General features: G+C 43.8%; 1 protein-coding gene across 1 annotated transcript in view; it reads right to left on the minus strand.

Moving 5' to 3' along the window:
• SPHK1 (sphingosine kinase 1) overlaps positions 1-18078 on the minus strand; it is a 33168-nt gene extending 15090 nt beyond the window's left edge. The window contains exon 1 of the mRNA XM_026667257.2: positions 17563-18078. Coding sequence (XP_026523042.1) covers positions 17563-17977 — 415 coding nt within the window. The 5' untranslated portion in view covers positions 17978-18078. The remainder of the gene's footprint in view (positions 1-17562) is intronic.
• Between the last annotated feature and the right edge of the window lie 1945 nt (positions 18079-20023).

Below are 20023 nucleotides of genomic sequence, written 5' to 3' on the forward strand. Positions count from 1 at the left end.
AAGCTCTTGGATGACTGTCTGTGCTGAAAATGTACTGGCTTTGTTCCAGTTATTCAGAGTGATTCCAGAAGATGGCAATTAAGGAGGCCTGTTCTATCTTCTTAGCAACCCATACTAAAAAGGTTCAATTTTATCACTTGCATATGTTTAAAATTGACATCATGAAGCAATTGGGAGAAAGTTTGATCAGAGTCTCATTCTGGCAAAACACTTCAGAAGGACACAAGTGAAAGACACTGAATGCCGTTAAGAGATCCAAAAAGACAGAGTCACGACGCAACACACGTACAACACATGCACATGACATTCATCAAGCAACTCAAGCAGCACCAAAATCCACAAATCTAGAATATCATGTTTGGCAAACAAGCCCCAGTGGATCACTGGAGCTTCTACTTGTAGAAGCCAAGAGTGTGATTGAATGCACACACCATACTAAACCATGGAGATTTTTAAAGCTATGGTTCATGCAAAAACCACTACTGATATCATTAAACGCATCTATCTTAGCCATCAACTATATATGGCTTACAAACTTTAATGGCTGGGTTCAAAAAGCAGCATGAGACAAGCTCTAGACTAGAGTCTAAAAGTAACATCCTATCACTCCATTGAGTGATACTGCATAGTAATAGCATGGAAACAGTTTATCTAATTCAAAATGTATATGGTGAGGTCTCCTAGGATATTTGTATCATGCTCAATACCCCTTAAGCCAGCTCAGAGAGAAAGTCAGACTGGCCCACTGGTTCTTAGAATCCGTGTCTATTCCAGAAGGATTAGCACCCAGAAGTACCTCCTCAAAAGGCAGAGGTGTCAAGTACAATAAGAATCCCTTGGAGCAGGAGGATGAAATCACAATGGACCACAGCAATCATCATGACCATTTTGCTATTTAAGTGGATTGTGCTGCCATATCACCCATAGGGTAAAAAAAATGAACTTTTTACGGCGTATATTCTGGAACTACATTCCCCCAAATTCCTGCCAGCCTAACCAGTAGTTAAAGTCCGACACATCTTAGGGGCACTGAATCAGGAAACATTTTTGTTTAATTTAATTGTATTATTAAAGGGGGGGGGGTTTGCTTCTAATTATTAAGTTACTGAAGTGCATCAAACCCTGGCCATTCCTATTTCATGTTCTTCCACTTCTGCACAGAAAAAAAGATTATTTTCAGTCTGGCCCATCTCACATTTAAAATTGAGGTCATGACTATAAGAATAAAATCCAGCTGGTTTCTACTGCTCAGATGCTAAACCCATTTACTTTGGAGTAAATGCCATTCTGTTTGGAGCCTCTCTCCCCACTATGTGGGGTCCTGGATGCTGGCTCAGAGGCCAATTCCTTGCTGTAGCCCTGGATTTAGGTCAGGTGTGTGCAGTTGGAGGAAGTTTGTTCCTTTGCTTTCAACCCAGAATTTAACAAGGCTATTAAATTTGACCAAACCAATTAGATAACCTCTCTGTCACAAGGACTCGGAGTGACAAACACTCTCTGTCATTCCCAGACTGTGTGTTGACATGTCAGGGAGAGTCTCTTAGCCCAGGAGAAGTGGAGCACCATATACTGACTCTTTTAACAGGGTTATAAAATCCGCCCTTACTTCTTTCCCCGCCCCCACATACTCTCATGCCATCACTACTCCTTGGTTACTCCCAATAGGCACCAATGTGGCCAAAGTCAAACTAGCTTACCTCCTTGCCCTCTTTCCTACATTATAATGAAGCAAAAGGAGGGAATTCCGCACAAAACTGTGGCTGGGAAGTTTGCATAGCTCAAAGCACATGGACCAGGACTCATTCTCCCCTGAGAAATCAAAGCTGGTTCTACCTCCTTTTCATCCGTTACTTTAAAATGCAAAATGTTTTTTCACCAGGAAGACCATCCTGGCTAGCAAGCTGAATTATTGCACTTATTGCCATATTTGTGCTCTTTTCTTCCCTGAATTGCAGCTCGGACCCCAACGTAGAAAACCTCCAAAGAGTGCTCCTTAGTACAGGATTTAGATTCTTAGCTGAAAAATGCAACAAGGGCAATTTTAAGAACCCAACGGTAGAGACCAAAACCCAACAGGGAACAGACTCTGAATTGATCGACACCCCCCCTCCCATGAGAATTGAAATGGTGGACCTTGGCTTGATCCCACAGGACTATTCTTATGTTCTAGCTAGCCCTTTGGGCTGATGTGAAGGTAAGTCGGCAAGATCACCACCAAGAGATTTCCGAATAAGATTTAAAATACCCAGCTAAGATAGGGATTTCCTTAGCTATCATAAGCAAAGGAAAGTATATAAAAATTGAAATGTCATGGCAGATGCACACTTGAGTAACCGAAAGAGCTAGTTTAGAACCTCTTTTATTTCATTAAGATACAGTCTTGGTCATACACTGTTAGCCCTGCAAGGTAGCCCAGACAAGACGCACAACCAGCAGTATCACATCTATCTGTTATAAGGTTATATTAACCGAATCTTGCAAGTCTGGAAGTATTTCTCCTCCCACCCCCCGCCTTTGACTCTCTGGAACTTGGGAGGATCATTTCTGAAATGCGTCCTACATACTCTCTCTTTGGGTTCAACCTTCCTGCGGGCTAAGAAAGCTTTTATATGCCAGTTATCCCATCTGTGGCTCTCCTTCCCATCTCCCAAGGTCATTCCCACATACTATTGCATACAGATGCCACAGATCAAACACACATTCATGTCAGGGGAGGCGGACAAAGAGGCAAGCACTCTATTAAGAAAGCAAAAGCATGCCCAATGGCAAAAATAGGTAACATACAACACAATAGAATAAATGAAAGGTGTCCAACTTTGCAGATATCCAGAATTGTAATCCAATAGACCTACAGTAACTTGGAAAGGAGACTTCACTGATATTCAGCAAAGGGTGGGCCCACTGGCCTGAGATCCAGGGCCCAAATATCCGGGGGGGAGGGGTGTTGTTCAATACCCACCCTGCAAGCAGCAAATGATGGGCCCAGCATCAGAATTGGGATCGAAATTGGTAATTCACACTTACAGAAGCTCTAGCACTTACTGCCATACTGTGGCACAGGTATGTAATGGTTTCACTGGGGAACATTTCATTGAGGAAGTGGGAGTTCCCAGGTGAGTGTGTGGTTAGGAATATTCATTCTGGTTTTGGTCTATTTTCCTCTGAAGAAAAGGTGCTCTAAGGACATGTGCTTAGTTAGGACAAAAGAAGCCAGCTCCACCCTATTCTTGTAGCCATGATGTACATGAGTTTAAACGGGGAAACAGCTCAGAAAATCCTACCTTTGAACAGGGTTTTATTTTGCTTCATATTTTTGCACACATGTACCAGGAATATATAAGAAAGAATAAGTGCCATGGGAAGTGACCTAGACAAGCTAGCATTATTCAGCTTGTCAGGTTAAGGAGGGGGCTCAGGCAAACCATTAAACGGGGAATCTAAAATTAACTCTGTGCACGAGGGCTGCCTCATATGATTTACAACCTGCTTTATGTACATTTTCCTTTGCAACAACCAATAGCGCTGCTCAAGAGAGATGACCGGACAGAAGGCCGCCTTTGCCACTCACCCATGCTCCAGATGCTGGAAAAGGCAGCTCTTCTTTGGTCTCACTTCCTCCATACCCTTCAAAGGGTGCTTTCCAGACGTCTGGCCCATGACCTATTAGTTCTCTCTAAATCAAAGGCAGATTTGGCTGACTGTTGCAAAGAGGAGAAAATGCAACCCTGCTAGAATTAATGCTTGGTCAATTTAGGAGAGGGGCATGCTGAGGTCACAACGAGAGCCAGTTATGGCCAACAACAGATGAACCTGCATTGCCTCCCTTCCAGAGGCATTTTGCACCCCTGGGGAAAAAGGCCATGGTGCTTTCCTCTCTTCAAAACAACATGCATATGCTAAAAAAAAACTACTGTATATACTCGAGTATAAGCCTAGTTTTTCAGCCCATTTTTGTGCTGAAAAAATCCCCTCGGCTTATACTCGAGGTCAGATTCCCCTCTGGAAAAAAAATGGTGTGGAGTCGCGGCCTCCGGCAGCAGCGACTCCCAACAGCCCCAGCCGGGAAGGGAAAGGCAAAAGCGCTTTGCCTTTCCCTTCCCGAGGCGGCGGGACTGGGGCGCGCCGGCGGTAGTGACTCCTGACTCAGGGGGCCTCCGAGGAGGGGAAGAGAGTGACTCCTGCCTCCCGCTGTCATCATCATCTTCTTCTTTTGGGTTAGTGAATCAATTAAACCTTTCATGATAGTGAGATCGCTTCCCAAATTAATTATTTTTATTTTTGAAATTTACCAGTAGCTGCTGCATTTCCCACCCTCGGCTTATACTCGAGTCAATAAGTTTTCCCAGTTTTTTGTGTAAAATTAGGTGCCTCGGCTTATATTCGGTCGACTTATACTCGAGTATATACGGTAATTGAAATTAAAGGGTACTTTTAACTACTTTTCCAAAATTGTGTGTCCCACATCGAAGTGTTTTTCCTATGAAAAGTTTGGAGATACCATCACCAAACAGGGCAGTTCTTCCTTTTGTGGCCTTACATCTTGTGGCCAAACATTTCAATCTCATTTCAGTTGCACTATCTTTGAACTTCACAATCTGATAAGGAATTTGGTGGAATTTCCTAAAAACTTTAAAATAGCCATTTGTACCTCTTGCTCACTAAAATATGTGAATTCTGTCCTTTTCAAAGAACTGCTGACATTTCTGCCTTCTTTTGAGTATCTCTTGCCCATTTGCATTTTGCAGTATTGCCAATCTAACTTAATGTCCTCAGGAGCCATAAAGTCCACAGTTGTGTTACAGCCATGTTGGCCATTATAAGCCTTTTCTCAGTTGATGAGCATCTTCAGAATTCTGACATCTATCTGGGATACAAAGATGGCTGTTGTCAGAAGGCTTTCCTGACAGTGGAGGGATTCAAATTTTTTTACTACCGGTTCTATGGGTGTGGCTTGGTGGGCATGGCAGGGGAAGGATACTGTTAAATCTCCAGTCAGAGGTGGTATTTGCTGGTTTTCCGATCTACTCAAAATTTCTACTACCGGTTCTCCAGAACTGGCGAGAACCTGGTGAATACCACCTCTGCTTCCTGATCAGAAAATGGTTTTCATGATGAGGAAAACTAGTGTCAGCCCTTTGAGGAAGATCAGGACTGACGCTACAAATTTAGGGTTGAATTCTGTTAATACAGGCTATAATAACAAAACTTTGAAAGCCCGACAACATTTCACCTTCCCTCCCTCTTATAGCAAAGAGAATTAAGGCGGAGCTGAGTTAAATTTTTTTCAGATTTTCCTGGACTCAGTTTATGTTTTGCTAATTATCTCCACATTCCTTTTCTAAGGTCATCTCTGTACTTCTCTACACCCATTCACAAAACTCCCCTTTACCACTAGACATGGCTAGCTGAGGAATTCTGGGAGTTGAAGTCCACAAAATCTCAAGTTGGAGACACCTGCACACTAGACAAACTTTCTAGGAATGTGGTCCAAAATTTCTAGATGTCCCTGAACTGGGGGTTGCTGTCTTAGTTTAAGGTGGACTCTGAGTTCCCCTTATCATTAGCCTTCGCCAGTTGGTGGACAATCTTTCAGCCCCAAGTGTCTATGGAGATTCTCAGTCATTCAGTTCATGGTTGTCCCAAAGGTGCTTTTTCAAACGGCAGCTGGGCTTTGTTTTTCCTTGAAGACGTTTCGCTTCTCATCCAAGAAGCTTCTTCAGTTCTGAGCTCCACGAATTTGGTGTTTGAGAGGATACTTCCAAAGTGGATGGGAGTAAGAATCCGAGGGAAAGGCAAAAAAATGGCCAGTGCCAGGTCAATGATCTAGGATGTAACTCCTCCACAACCTGTGCATTATTCTTCTAAAAATGCCAGGAAACCACTGCATTCCAGTGGAAAGCCACAATGCTAAATTTTGACAACCCAATTACATCATGGGAGACTGCCAGCTACTCAAGAGATAATTTTAGGAGTCGCCCAGGACTGTGGGTGGACAAGGTACACAAGATAAATAACCCCTGTTCAGGTACCTGGATTTTGTCAGCTGGAAGTTTGCAGTCATAATGAGAAAATAGACTAGTTTGTCATATGAGTTGACAAGAGGTTTTTGATCTAGATCCAACTGTGAAAAATCCCATTAGAGACCTGATTCAATGGGCAAAGTACTTACTCCCAGTTGAAAATATTTTGCAGAAAGGATAACGACCTGTGTTTTGCAAGAACTTCCTTGAAAAAGCAGGTTAGTCTTTCCTATCTTGCTCTTCAGGTTTCAGATCATGATTCAGAACTTGGTAATTCTGCCCTTTGTTACTGGGTTACTGTTAATATTTTTATACACTGTTAAAATTCTTGTTTGATTGTAACCTTCAAATTGGGAGAATTGGAAGATACAGGGCAACAGTCATTGAACCAAGGTAACTCTGATGGGCTAATTTACAGAATACCTGGGCCATGAGTTCCATGGGAATGTAATTTGGGGAAATTATAGCCATTTCAGTCCCATAATGTCTTCCAACTACACTTCCCAGAAACCTGTAGGTTGCATGGAGCCCTGATTTTTTCCCCACCTCCCTCTGGCCACTCTGTGTGTGTGTGTGTGTGTGTGTGTGTGTGTGTGTGTGTGTGTGTGTGTGTTTATATTAGATTTTTATCCCGCCTTTCTTATTTTATAAGTAACTCAAGACAATGAATTTATATAATACTCTTCCTATTTTCCCCACAGCAACAACACTGTGGTAGGTTGGGCTGACAGAGAGTGACTGGCCCCAAATCACCGGCTAGCTTTTGTGCCTAAGGCGAGATTAGAACTCACAAACTCTTTATTTCTACGTCAGCACCTTAACCACTACACCAAACTGGCTCTCTGTCCAATTGTACCACTGTACGCAATTGGACACCGGAAAGTCCTGACAGGCGAGTGGCAATTGGCTGCTTTGGAACTGAGGCCAAAATTTGAAGCCTCTTAATGGCAATGTCGAATGAGGGAAGAGTGAGGGAGGGAACTCAGATGCTTTCTGGCAAGGTATGTTTGGCTGGAAGCGGGGGAAGCATGTGCAGTAGCCCTCTTTCTCCCCGGAGGGATAGGCCCTTGGGGACATCCCAAGATTGAAGCTGGGGTGCAGTTTTCCTCACAGGGTGATCCTTGTTTTCCCTCCGTCTAACAAAGTGGCAGGCAGTTTCACAGGCCAGCCGAGGAAGAGGAGATTTCTGGCACTCCTGCAAGTCCTGGGCCATGGCTCGTTGGGAGCCAGGCTGTGTAAATGGCAGGCGAGCGCATAAAACCACCCCCCTCTGCCCCGCACCGCCAGCAACAGTCTGCGGAGCCAGAAAGATTGGGGACCACTGATGTAGCCCACTCCTTTTGCATAAGTGCTTTATGTGTACAAGCAGTTGTCAGCTTACAACTGTAATTGAGCCCACAATTTTGGTCGTAAGTCTTGGGTCACTACATGACTGCATCTGAATGTCTAACCTTTTGTGGCATTCTTGTCTTTGTTCATGTACTTCAAACTTTCCTTAACACTATGTTCTTCAGATACATTGGATTTCAATCATCAACCCACCCACTGTTCCAATGCTTATTTCTGAAACATGGGGAAAAAATATAGAGAATAAACTTGGCTTATTTTGGCCAGATGATTTTGCGGTGGCGAAATCCTGTAGCTATGATTCAGCGCTGCATGATGCAGAGAAGAAGGAAAAAAAGAACCCAAAGAAAATTTGTCATGTCTCTGAAAGCAGAGACCTGCTGATTTGCAAGAAGTCAAAACTGCTGAGTCATTTTTTTCCACATTGAACCCCTCCCAATGACCGAGACATAGTTGCAAGAGGGGATCCCCTGAGAAAGGAGAGCAGAGATCCTGCTCTTATTTGTAACAATACAGAGGTGGCTGATATTTAAATAGGGCCTTAGCTGCATTCTTTCATAAACAGGAAAAAAGTGATGTGACTTTGAAGGAAAATCAACTCTCTGCTTGAGAAAATCTAACTGCATAATATGCTCATCCCTTTAGCAGCACAGCCTTGTCAGAGAAATGATTATTGAACCACTAATCAGCCCTATGGTTCCTACGGACCATTTCAAAGATGTATTAATAAAGGGACTCACCTTTCACTAGGCCTTGATTTGTATGGCTATGATTCACTGAATAAGCCACAATTGGCTGGGTTCACACAAATAACAAAATCGTAACCAACACGCCACATACTGGTTTACTGTGAACCAGACTTTGCTCTCTGTGACAAGCCTCCTCCGCTGAGGATTGGCATCAAGAGATAAAAATGCATTCTTGCTCTTTGTTTTTCCTGTTAGGCATTGCAGGCCCTCCACCCAACACTAAGAGCATTAAAGAGTCTGGGCAGGTTCTTTTGGAATCTCTGTTTCACAAAACACCAGCAAGCCCATTTACACAGGGCAGCCAGCTCTGCCACACCATAATCCGTGGTATTCACAAGCCACCTCCAGCCAGAAACCAACCTGGCTTGCAAGCTTTCTATCTCGTTCCCTATATCACACGGGAGGTGTGGCAAGGAGTCAGTTTCTCCACCCAGAAAACAAAGGTCAGGAAACATATGGGTAAGTGTGTCCTCCTGCAGCAGAGCATAAGCGGGATCATAGCCTCTTTCCTGGCATTTGCTGAGCCACTGGTTTCTGAAGCACCAACAAGAAATTACTGATAATGAGGTAATCTTGTCCTCCCAGGTTGTTCACTCATTCGCTTCTATACACGAACGCTGATTATGGCACACAGAATCTGCAACCCAAATGATTCTGGATCTAAATATCCACAAATTCTGATTCATCCTGGGATTTCAAGTGAATACTCGAATTTACCTACTGGGTTCATTTGTGTGGGAGGAAATGACTTTGTCTAAACAGCTAGTTATTTTCAGTGTTGGAGGAAGCATCATTTTTGCTACTGGAAATTGTTTAAATAGCCTCTTGAGGTCTGAGGTGGCCATATCTAGAAAATTGTTCTATTCACTTTGTTTTTCTAATTGGAAGTATAATTCACTTTTCATTCTGCTTTTTTTCTTTAAGTGCATGCTCCCAATAACACTCTGACACTTTCCTTATCTCTCCAAACACACTAAAGGTGCAAATGTCTGATATATACAGTGTGTGCAAGTGGCAGATGTCACACTGAATAATGTATGCAAAGCATACCAAGAAGGTAATACTATAAGAAAGGTGTTATTTTAGATATCAGTGGGGTTATTTTTATGTAATGAAATTCTGGAGTGTTTTCTTATTACATACTCCTTGTTTATAATAGGGAAACAATCACTTTCAACAGACCCAAATCCCACAAAAGGATCATACCAAGAACTGCCAAGATACAGATCTGATCATAGAATATCTAGCAAGTAATTTGAATATATTGATCTTCATAAGAAATGTCACACTCCATATTGCATTCATATTGGTTTCGTCTGTCCAGTCTAGGCTCCGTTCTAAAGTCAATGCTCAGATAAAATTTCTCTTTGGACTCAATTCACAAGTGCTGGCAATATTCTGGCTCTCCATCTTTGTAGCTAGCTATCACATTAGTCACAGTGTTACTTATATGGGTGAATCTGTTTTAGTTTTAATGTCCAGTGCATATCAAATGCTAGTTTTTTAGATTAATGTTGCTGCAATAGATGAAGACCCAAATTCCAAGACAGTTACAAAGGAACATTTGGAGAGAATCTGAAATTAAATTGGCTACTGTCCAAAGTACTTCTGCTTTAAATTTATCTTTCAATGGCACAAAAGTGGAAGGCATAACCTCATCATATCGATACTTAATCATACCAATCCTATCTCATACTAACACTATTTTTACTCTTTACTCCCTATCTTCTTTTCCTGACTTTTTCTGTTGGGTTGATTACCATTCAGCCTAGCAAAAGGTTTTAGACCAAGGGTCGCCAACCTTTTGGACCTCAGGGACCACCAAACTCATAATTTCAAATCCCACGGACCACTAATATGAATTTTGACTGACGGTGGCTTGCTGACATTGGTAGGAAAGTCGGTCCCATATTCCACAGCTGCAGTAGTCACAGGATTGGCCTGTGCACCGGCCTGCCATGGATGAGCTGCTCTGGGATGACCAAAGGGGGGGGGGGGGCATTGAACCCAGAAAAGCTTGAGCTCTTACCTACACAAACAGCAACGAGGCAAACGATGGGGCTTCCAAGGCGCTCAGCTCAACCCAATCCGGAGTTCCCGTCAGTCCCGTAACAAGCCGGCAGTGAAGGTCAGATGCCCAGACCAAAAGAGCACCAAGGAAGATGGGCTCCTAATAACCAGGCAATATCTCCCTCCTCTTCGGCCTCCATATAACAGGACTCCCCGAGGCTAAGGTCCAGGTGTCGGGCTCTGAGTTTGCTACGGAGCCCATCAGCTCTGAACACACCTCACAGCAAGTCGGATGGCAGTGGAGAATATCACCTTAGCTCTGCTGACGATGGATCTGTGTTGCTGTTGTATGCTAGCCGATAGTGTTGAAGGTTGCTTTAGAATGACTCAGCAGAGTTGTGAGCTGCAGGATGGATTCTGAAGCAACTGCAGGCTGAAGGATGAATTCTGAAACAACTGTGGGGGTTGCGGGATGGATTCTGAAGCAACTGCGGGGTTGCAGGATGGATTCTGAAGCAACTGCAGGGCTGGAAATTGCTTTTTTCATGTATTGATGTGGTGCATATTGTTAGAGGGGGTTGGGGCACATATAGGTGGTAATTAAGCATTAACTTCACATGGTGAAGGTGGCACCAGGTGGGGATCAGTTAGTGAGGGTTGGAATAGGTTAGGGATGTAGACATGTTATAGGGTTAATAGCATTTAGAGATAATAGGTAGGCGTGGCCAGAACTAGAACTGTGTATAGCCCTGGGTGTGGTAGGGTGTGTCTCACGATAATGGTAATAAAAGGTAAGAGAGCAAACTCAAACCCAGCACTAACCTTGCCTGGCTTTTAGCCATTCTTGCCTGATTAGAGTATTTATTGTTTGCTGATATATTGAATAAACCATCATTGTCCTAAAGAGGAGCTGGAGTTTGGATTCATGTAAAGACAAATACTCAAGGACTAGCTGAGAGAAGATTAGCATTGGGTTTGAGTTGCCAGGTATCTCCCGCCGCTTCCAAGCGGAGAAGGGTTCCTCCCTCCAGGCCTCTCCTCGGAACGTGCATGTGCTGGGTTCTCCCCATGGGGCGAGGGCATCTCCCAAGGAGGTCCCCACCCACCAGTAGCGAGCCCAGGTCGGAGGGAGAGGAAAGGGCTCCGGGTGCCTGGCCGTTGCACTGTGCCCCACCCTTGGCAGAGCAGAGCGCCAAGAGGGATGAGAAAACTGACACCGCCGCCCCCGCCTCATTCTGCGCCTCTGAACTGGATGGTGAATGCAGACTTGCCCACTCCACTGCCTCCCACCACCACCAGCCAGTACTTTTCCTGCCCTGGGCCGTCCCTACAGCCCGCAGCCATCGAGGAAGAGGCCAGGCCAGGAGAGGCGGCCTGGAAAGTGCGTGAGCACCGTGCAAATGCAAGTAGCGCAGTGTTCCTGCACCTTCCAACCATCTCCATCGTAGCTTCAGCCCACCTGTACCGCCAGCCCCTCTTGCTGCAATAGCACCATTACCTCATCTTGGCTGGAAAGCGCTGCGCTGCTTTTTGCATCTTGCACCACCCGCAAATTTGCACATTACACGTGCCAGCCCCTACAGCAGAGATTTCCAACCCCACCATGGGCCAGTCCCATATTCCAGAGCTGCAGCAGTCACAAGAATGGCCCTTTGATCATCCCGGAGCAGCTCATCCGTGGCAGGCCGGTGCATCCAGGTGGAGGAGCAGCTGCTCTGGGATGACCTAAGGGTCATCCTATGACTACTGCAGCTCTGGAATATGGGACCGACTTTCCCACCAACGTCAGCAAGCCATACCGGGGCGGATTTCCCTATCCCAACATTGGTCTTACCTTCCAGTTCCAGCTCGCGTGGCTCTACTCAAGGTAAGGTTTGCACTCGGCTGAAGGGTGGGGGCCAGTGGGTGGGTGGGCCATGTGGGTGGCACAGCCTTGTGTTCCCGTGCAACCTGGATTAATTGCTTTGGTGGGGACATTTCTCTGTGGACCACCAAAATTTTCTCATGGACCACCGGTGGCCCACAGCCCACCGGTTGACGGCCACTGCTTTAGACAACCAGAAGGCAGGCTCCTAAAGTTGCAATCCTTCAGTAATTAAAGTAACATTTGACATATTTTGTTTATCTCTTCCCATTAGAGTCATACAGCTCTGCTTTCATTCCTTCATATACAATATACAATACCATAAAAACGAACCAGTAATAGGCACTTGTTTGAGCAATTCTCTTCTCAGCTAAATATATTACATCAGAAAATGATACTGATGCACCCCCTCGGTGCACACCAGGATCCTGTCCCAAATATTAGGCAGAGGAGTAATGGCATAAGACATAAGAATTTATTTGTCATTACACTCGCAAGCGGTGCAACGAAATGAGGTGCTCTTCCACAAAGTAAAAACTGGACAAACACCACTAAAAAGAAAAAAATTAAACTAAACACAACCAACCATACAATCATCTCTATGCAATTTAAAAATGTAAATACCCCATTACTCTCAGCCATTTAATTCCACAAAAATCTTATGACCCTGCATTCAAACTCAAAACTGCACTTGGATAAAAACTGTTCTTAAATCTGGTCGTCCTTGTTCTTAATACCCTAAATCTCCTTCTCGATAGTTCAAAGAGCTGATGTCCCGGATGAGAGGAGTCATTCAATATATTAAGTAATGGCACAGCTTAGTATTAAAAGTAGAAAGAATGCTATGTAATTTACAGGTTTGCAAGGGAATGGGATAGAGTGCTTCAAAAGAATCCTATTTTTCAAAAAGACCCCATTTGTAGGAAGTTTTCCCATGTCCTCTTCTTTGATTTAAGCTTTCAGTTTTGGGTCTATGGAGGTGAGCGGTTGTCACTCTAGTTTTTGACACCAACATATCAATTTGGTTTCCACACAAACACAAACGATAGAGGTTATTGACCTTGCTTTCTCCTCAGCAACTCATTCCTTCCTGAAAACCACCCAGACTTTTTGCAGATCTGATTAAGGACAGAAAACTTGTAGAAACAAACCAAAAAAAAAATATGCTAACCACTAATGGAAGGAGAATAGCATACGGTATGCTGCTCTCTACTAACAATATCCTCAGGGAGACGATCAAAACTGTAAGATCAAGTCCACAAACATGTGGCCAAAACCCTGTCCCCTGTCCCCTATCCCCTAATCCTAACCCTCTACTAACAATATCCTCAGGGAGACGATCAAAGCATCAAGATCGAGTCCACAAACATGTGATCAAAGCCCTGTCCCCCATATGGATCAGGACAGGATTGCCATCTTGACTTTTATGACTGCCTTATAGTCCCCAGTCCCTTCTCTCTGGGTCACAAGGGCAGCAAGACGCTTTCCAGAGCAAGTCACTGCGAGGGCATGCGTTGTAAACAGACTGTCTAACCACAATAGCCAATGAAGCAGCAGTTCACAAACTGCTTTTACGCAGCAAAATTCTGAGCAGAGAGTCAGCAGCAACTGCCTCTGGCTGTTTCTCACACACCCCTCCCCGTTTCCCTTCTGAAAAAACGCTCCCACCCCCCCACCCCCAATGACCTCTTGCAGAGGGGAAAGCAGCAGGATTCCTTCTTCCTGGAAAACAATTAAAGTGAAACAAGACTGGTTTAACAAACAGGACTTTTCATTCTTCAATTAGCAAACTCAAATCGGTTCCCCCACCCCCTTTTTCTTCATCTGTCTGTTGAGTTTCATGGTGATGGCTAAAAAAATTGCTGAGTCACCATACTGACGATGTAGACAAGCAACCGCAAGGTTTTGAAATCTTTCTGGTTCTGGAATGTGTTTGCTTATATTACACAGCAACTTCACAAATGACCAGCACGCATGCTGCGGAGGAAGGAGTCTGAGTAAGGCATTCATCACAAGTCCATATGTGAGCCTTGAACCAAGGAGCCACCCCTGGGCATCTATCAGACTCCAAGTTCATGTGGCTTCCACAGGCAAAACCAAGCAGACCATCAGCTTGAACAGAAAGTGGTTTCCTGTGTTTCTACTTAACGAGAAAGAAGCCTTGCAAGAGTGACAGTGCTCAGCATTTGTTTGCAAAATAGCAAACAGAAAGATAATTGCAGGGAATATAGGAAGGCAAATGCTCCTACTTTTAAGGGTTGTGTGCATGCTTCAAAACTGATTCAGGAAAAATGTTCCATGCATCCTGTGAGTGCAACTTCTCTCTCCTATTTTCAATACAGCCTGATCTTTTCAGGCTCCCACACATGCTTGTAAAAAAGAAAGAAAAAGAATGGTGCCACCACTTTGAAAATCATATTAATTTCTAGGAGTGGATTCTTTCTTAAAACAGCAGTAGCACTTTTTAAAAGTCACTTTTGTTAATTCTGATGAATGTTTTTTTTTAAAAAAAAAAACAATGGTACCAATCCATTCACTGAACAAGTATAGTCTGAAAAATTAACTACAGAAGGCTGAGCTTGCCACTCAGTTACAGAGCTCTCCATATTTGAAAACGGCTCCATTCTTAAAAAGTAACACAAACTCAAAAGCAGCTCAGGTGTGTCACATAGATCCATAATGGAATGGGATTTAGTGGCAATGAAAAAGCACATCATTACAGCCACTGTGAAACCCACCTAGTGGAGCTCTTCATTTTAACTTTCCGCTGCCTAACTTGGCTACTTTTGTATGATGTGTGTAGCACAATTCCCCAAGGAGATGCTTTGAAAAGAACTAGCAAAAGGACCCACAGAACAGCTGAAATAAAGAACTATTGTTATAACCTTCAGTGTAATAAATGTCTTGGAAAAGAATTTGATCTTTCACTGCTTTCGGGGGTGATTCAAACCACATACAAGCTTCCTTGTTATCATCAAAATAACTAGACAATGATGCACATAACAGCAACATATTCTAGGTTAACGGAAGAATGGAACTGTAATAATAGCTCTAAAAACTTGGAACAGGAGTTTTCTTCCCACTGTGTGTTCATCCATTTATCTTATCCCATTGTTACTCCTGGTGAAACAGATTCTTGGAATAAGATCAGATCAGTAGAATCTATTTAATCCTTGCCAAAGATACATCTCCTAAATCTAAATAAATGAACATACAGCCCTGAATGCTTTTATTTACCCAATGCCAAGCTTTGGTATTAAGTGGACTGCACCCCAGACAATGACAAGTCCTACACTCATGTATTTTCACTCTAGCAAGTGGGAGCTCCCATTCTGAAGCTGTATAGCGGCCAAGGATATGATGTGTGGTTTAATATCAGCTTTACCCTATAACTGTACATCTGTACCTGAATTACTGTTCTTGTTTTCTTGCATCACATTCATACATCATATAAAATGACATTTAAGGTGCTATCCTGTACAGTTTAGTTAGATGTGAATCCAACTGATCTTGAGTCAACAGATATTACTTCAACCGAAACATAGTCCCCTTAAGTGTACCGGTATGTTCTTAAGAGTAAGGCAACAACCCCAAATTTATTTATTCATATTATCTATCAAAATACCCCTGACCCATTGGGTCATAATTTTAGAGGTATACAGTACCCATGTCAGATTTCTCAATGCTTTCAAACAATGGGAGACCTTCTAATGTACTGCTTTCACTGGAAACATTCTTAAAAATTCAGGGAGATATTGTTGTCTTGAAAATACTGCACGTTAAATTGTATAACATCAGGAGTTAACGACGGGATTTTTTTTAAACTTTCTGTATTAATATTTATGTCATAAATGTTTTAGAAAATTTGCCAAATTTTAATTCCATGGGAGTCATGGGTTCCAGATTTTGGGTGCATTCTGTAAATTAGCCCACTTGAAGTATCTTGATTAAAAAAATTTGCCCCATGAAGCACCATTTTGCCCAGTTAAAGGTTATAGGAACAAGAGTTTTAGTAGTATAGATAAAGCTGCCTATCACTCACAAAATAACTCTGGTTGGCTTAACGGAAGTTAAAACAAATACATCAAACATTACCCCACCCATCTCCAATGCCTAAAGATAAACCGTTAACTTTATTGAGCAACAATAGTGGTAGACCTCATCTACCCCTTGACTCAAATGCCTGGGGAAACAACCAGGACTTATTTCAATGCCTTGCAAGAGGCTGTTATTATATATGGGTACTCATTGTAATTTGGAATTTACTCCCAGTATGCAAGTGTTAATATATCACATGATCAATGGGATTTACTTCTAACTCACACAAGGCCATGCTACACAGATCACTTAAGTTTCAAAACTCAAATCAATTTAAGTGATACCTAGGATTTTTTTTTCAGAGCATGTACATATGACCATAATGTGTATCTACATGCTGCTGCATGCATATTTATCCTGCCTTCACACTCAGAAATGTACACGTTATGTCATTGGCACATTCACTCATTTACATATTGACTATGAACCTCCATATTGGAAGACTCTTTCCAAATACAGACGCTTCCAAACAGATGGCTCTTATGATATCTTAAAGAATTGGGGGGGGGGGGAGTTTTAAAAAAATGAATAAAAGTTAGGAACACATGTGAAAACTGCAAATATAAAACATATCTTTGTTCCAGCCTTAAATCCCATATGTACCAAGTAGTACACACACAAACTTTTCTCTGGAAGCATCCTTAGTATTTCGTAATGTGCGAAATATGCCACATTACTTATGAAAGTTAATTAAAAATAGGCTTGTTTTAGATATCCTTGGCTAAAGTAGTACTGGAGTATTGGACCTACCTCTCTTCTCCCCTCCCCATGAATTGGATGAACGTCATCCAGGTCATTGGTTGTCCCAAAAGTGCTTTTTCAAAAGGCAACTGGACTTTTTGTGTGTTTGTTTCTCCTGAAAATGCCTGAAGATGCTTGGATGAGAAGCAAAACATTTTCAAGAGAAAAAAAAAACCCAGAAGTCCAATTGCCTTTTGAAAAAGCACCTTTGGACATGAGTGAGATAGTTTTCAAAGTCAATTAACACTTTTTTAGCAATTTTATATACTTTTTTAAAAAAATCTAGACCTTGCTTTATCCATTTGGAGAAAAATTAAGGGCCATCCTGTCTCTTTTATCCAGGTTGAGGCAAGATTTTTACCCCAAGTCCTGTGATGGGGTTGCAGTTTTAGGCACTCGAGGGAACAAACCCAACCGAATACAATTGGATAAAAAATATTCAGGTGGTATTCTCACAACCCTTGTAATCAAAATTAGTTCAACCATAAATGACTATCAACCCCCTCTCGCTGGCCTCGCACAAGCACACCAAACTTGCTTTACAGATCAGGTTGGCCGGATTTCTCCCAGCCGCCGAGGGCTCGAACGAGCAAGCTGCTGCCTTTGGGATTCGCCTGTTACGTGAACCCAACCGCCTCAGCTAAAGATGCGCGTTGTCGACCGGCGCAAGGCAAGGCGAGCTGGAGAGAACCTCCGACTCTAACACCCCGTCTGCCTTGCCCGATTCGCTCACCTTCCAGATGGGGGGCCGAGAGCTCTCGGATCGCCCTCACCCAGGTCTCGGCAACGTGCCGGTTCTCTTCGGCGTCCTGCGACGCCAAGACGCAAAAGGTCTTCGCTACCTTCTGCCGAGATTCTCCGCGGTACCACCAGCCCTTCTTGAAAGGGTAGCAAACGACGCAGAAGTAGGCGGCCGCCGGCTGCTTCGAGGCGCTCCTGCTTTGGAAAGCGTAGCAGCCCACGCAAGTGGAGAGGCTCAGCGCGCTGCCCGCGTTGCTGCTCCGGCCGGCCGAGTCCAGCCGGCGCACCAGCAGCTCCGAGCCGCTTGTGAGGCTCAGGGCACAGTTCACCTTCAGAGAAGGGACGAGGCGAAAGACGCCCGAGAGCAAAACTTCCTCGGAAGCGCCTCGGCCCGAATCTCCTTCCATCGCCTCAGCCGCAAGGAGCGGAGCGGGCGACCCGGCGCGAAGCGAGAGCTGAGCTCAGTGAGGCGAGCGAAGCAACGCTGCTCCGGGACTTTCTTCTCAATGAGCGGCGGGTGGCCGGCTTTTGAGATTGGCGCTTTGCTCTCTGGGGCCATCGGCAGGCCGCTCCCGGGAATGGCGGGAAGCGGGATTCATTCAAGACGAACGCCCAGCGCTTCACAAAGCCGGTCGCTTTTTAGCCTGCTCTTCTTGTGCGCACGAAAGATTTCGTTTAAAAACTTTACCTGGCTGGGCCCGCGAACTAAAAATCCGACCGGTCCCCAAACTGTTTGTTTAGAGGACTCTAATAAGTTCCACGGGGATTAGGGCAGGTGTTTTTAGTTGATCTTGACTGATCTTGTAAAAACTGGGTAGGGTTGGATTTGGTTTGTCCATGGATGGGAAGTTCTCAGGTCCATAGGCCAGAAAGTAAAGTAAAAACATCTCAGAAGCTAGCTTGTTAAGCCTACAGTACTCCTTGACTTACCACCACAATTCAGCCCAAAATTTATGTTGTTAAGTGGAACAGTTGTTAAGTGAATTTTGCCCTATTTTACAACTTTTCTTGCCGTAGTTAAGCGAATTACAGCAATTGTTACATGAGTACAGTACAGTTGTGAAGCCAGTCTGGCTTCCCCATTGACTTTGCTTGTAGACCTTTGCAAGAGGTGGTCCCCATGACCCTGGGACACGGCAACCATCATAAATATGAGTCAATTGCCAACTGTTTGAATTTGGATCACGTGACCGTGGGGATGCTGCAATGGTCATAAATGTGAAAAATGGTCATAAGTAACTTTTTTCAGTGCCATGATAACTTCAAATGATTACTAAACAAATTGTTGTAAGTTGAGGATTACCTGTATTTGGTGCTGTTGCCGTAAGAACAATCGAGGCATGGGTCTGAAGACTTCATTTGTCCCTTTCCTTTGTATCTGACATGGACTAAACAAAAATGTCTTCAAACTGCAGAGTTTCGAGGCCCAAAAGTTTCATTTCTTTGCTATTCAGCAGGCAAGTAGGCTGATAGCAATGTTGCCATTAGTATAGACACCTGTTTCCAACTCTAATTACCACAACTGGCTGAAATCTCTGCAGAAGACACCAGACATTTTGTAATATTTTAAAGAACATCCTGCCAAACACAAAATGGACTTTGTCCCAGTTTTCATTGAAAAGGTAGAAGTCTAAGAGATCATGGTAACTAGTCTAGATTTTATATAAGGCTTTTCGTGGAATTAGAGGTGGCACCAGTGATGTAACTATTGTGAAGACAGGGAAGATAGATGTTGGGATTTGCAGGCAATGGACCACCTGACTCCCACTTGCTGCGCAGTCCTTGCCCCACAAGTTTATCCAACTTCATGCCATAAGGTTGAAATTGCATTAGGAATTATCCTTGTCCCAGAAGATAGATTTAAGATACAGAAGGATCTTGACAGACTTGAACATTGGGCACTATCTAACAAAATGAAATTCAATGGTGAAAAAAGTAAGGTTCTACATTTAGGCAAGAAAAATCAAATGCACAGGTCCAGTATTTGTGGTACCTTGCTCAATAGTAGTAACTATGAGGGATCTCGGAGTCCTAGTGGACAACCATTTAAATATGAGCCAGCAGCTTCTAAAAAAGCCAACGCAGTCCTAGTCTGCATAAACAGAATCAAGATCACATGAAGTGTTAATACCACTTTATAATGCCTTGGTAAGGCCACACTTACTGCATTCTGTTTTGGTTGCCACGTTGTAAGAGAGATTTTGAGACTCTAGAACAGGGGTGGGCAAACTTTTTGGCTCGGGGCCACATTGACTTTTAAAATTTGACAGACGGGCCGGGTCATCACAAGATTTTTTGGGAATCGCCTCCCCTTTCCCCCTCTTCTCCTCCTTCCCCCCCCTCGGAGGCTCCCTGAGTCAGGAGTTGCTACCGCCGGCGCGGCTCTGCGCGGCTCCAGTCCCGCATTGCCTCGGGAAGGGAAAGGCAAAAGGAAGAGCCGGGCGGTGCTTTGC

Source organism: Notechis scutatus, chromosome 2 (assembly GCF_049901735.1).
Source record: "Notechis scutatus isolate UNSWTSFEM ecotype Mainland chromosome 2, rNotScu1.2, whole genome shotgun sequence".
Taxonomy (NCBI): domain Eukaryota; kingdom Metazoa; phylum Chordata; class Lepidosauria; order Squamata; family Elapidae; genus Notechis; species Notechis scutatus.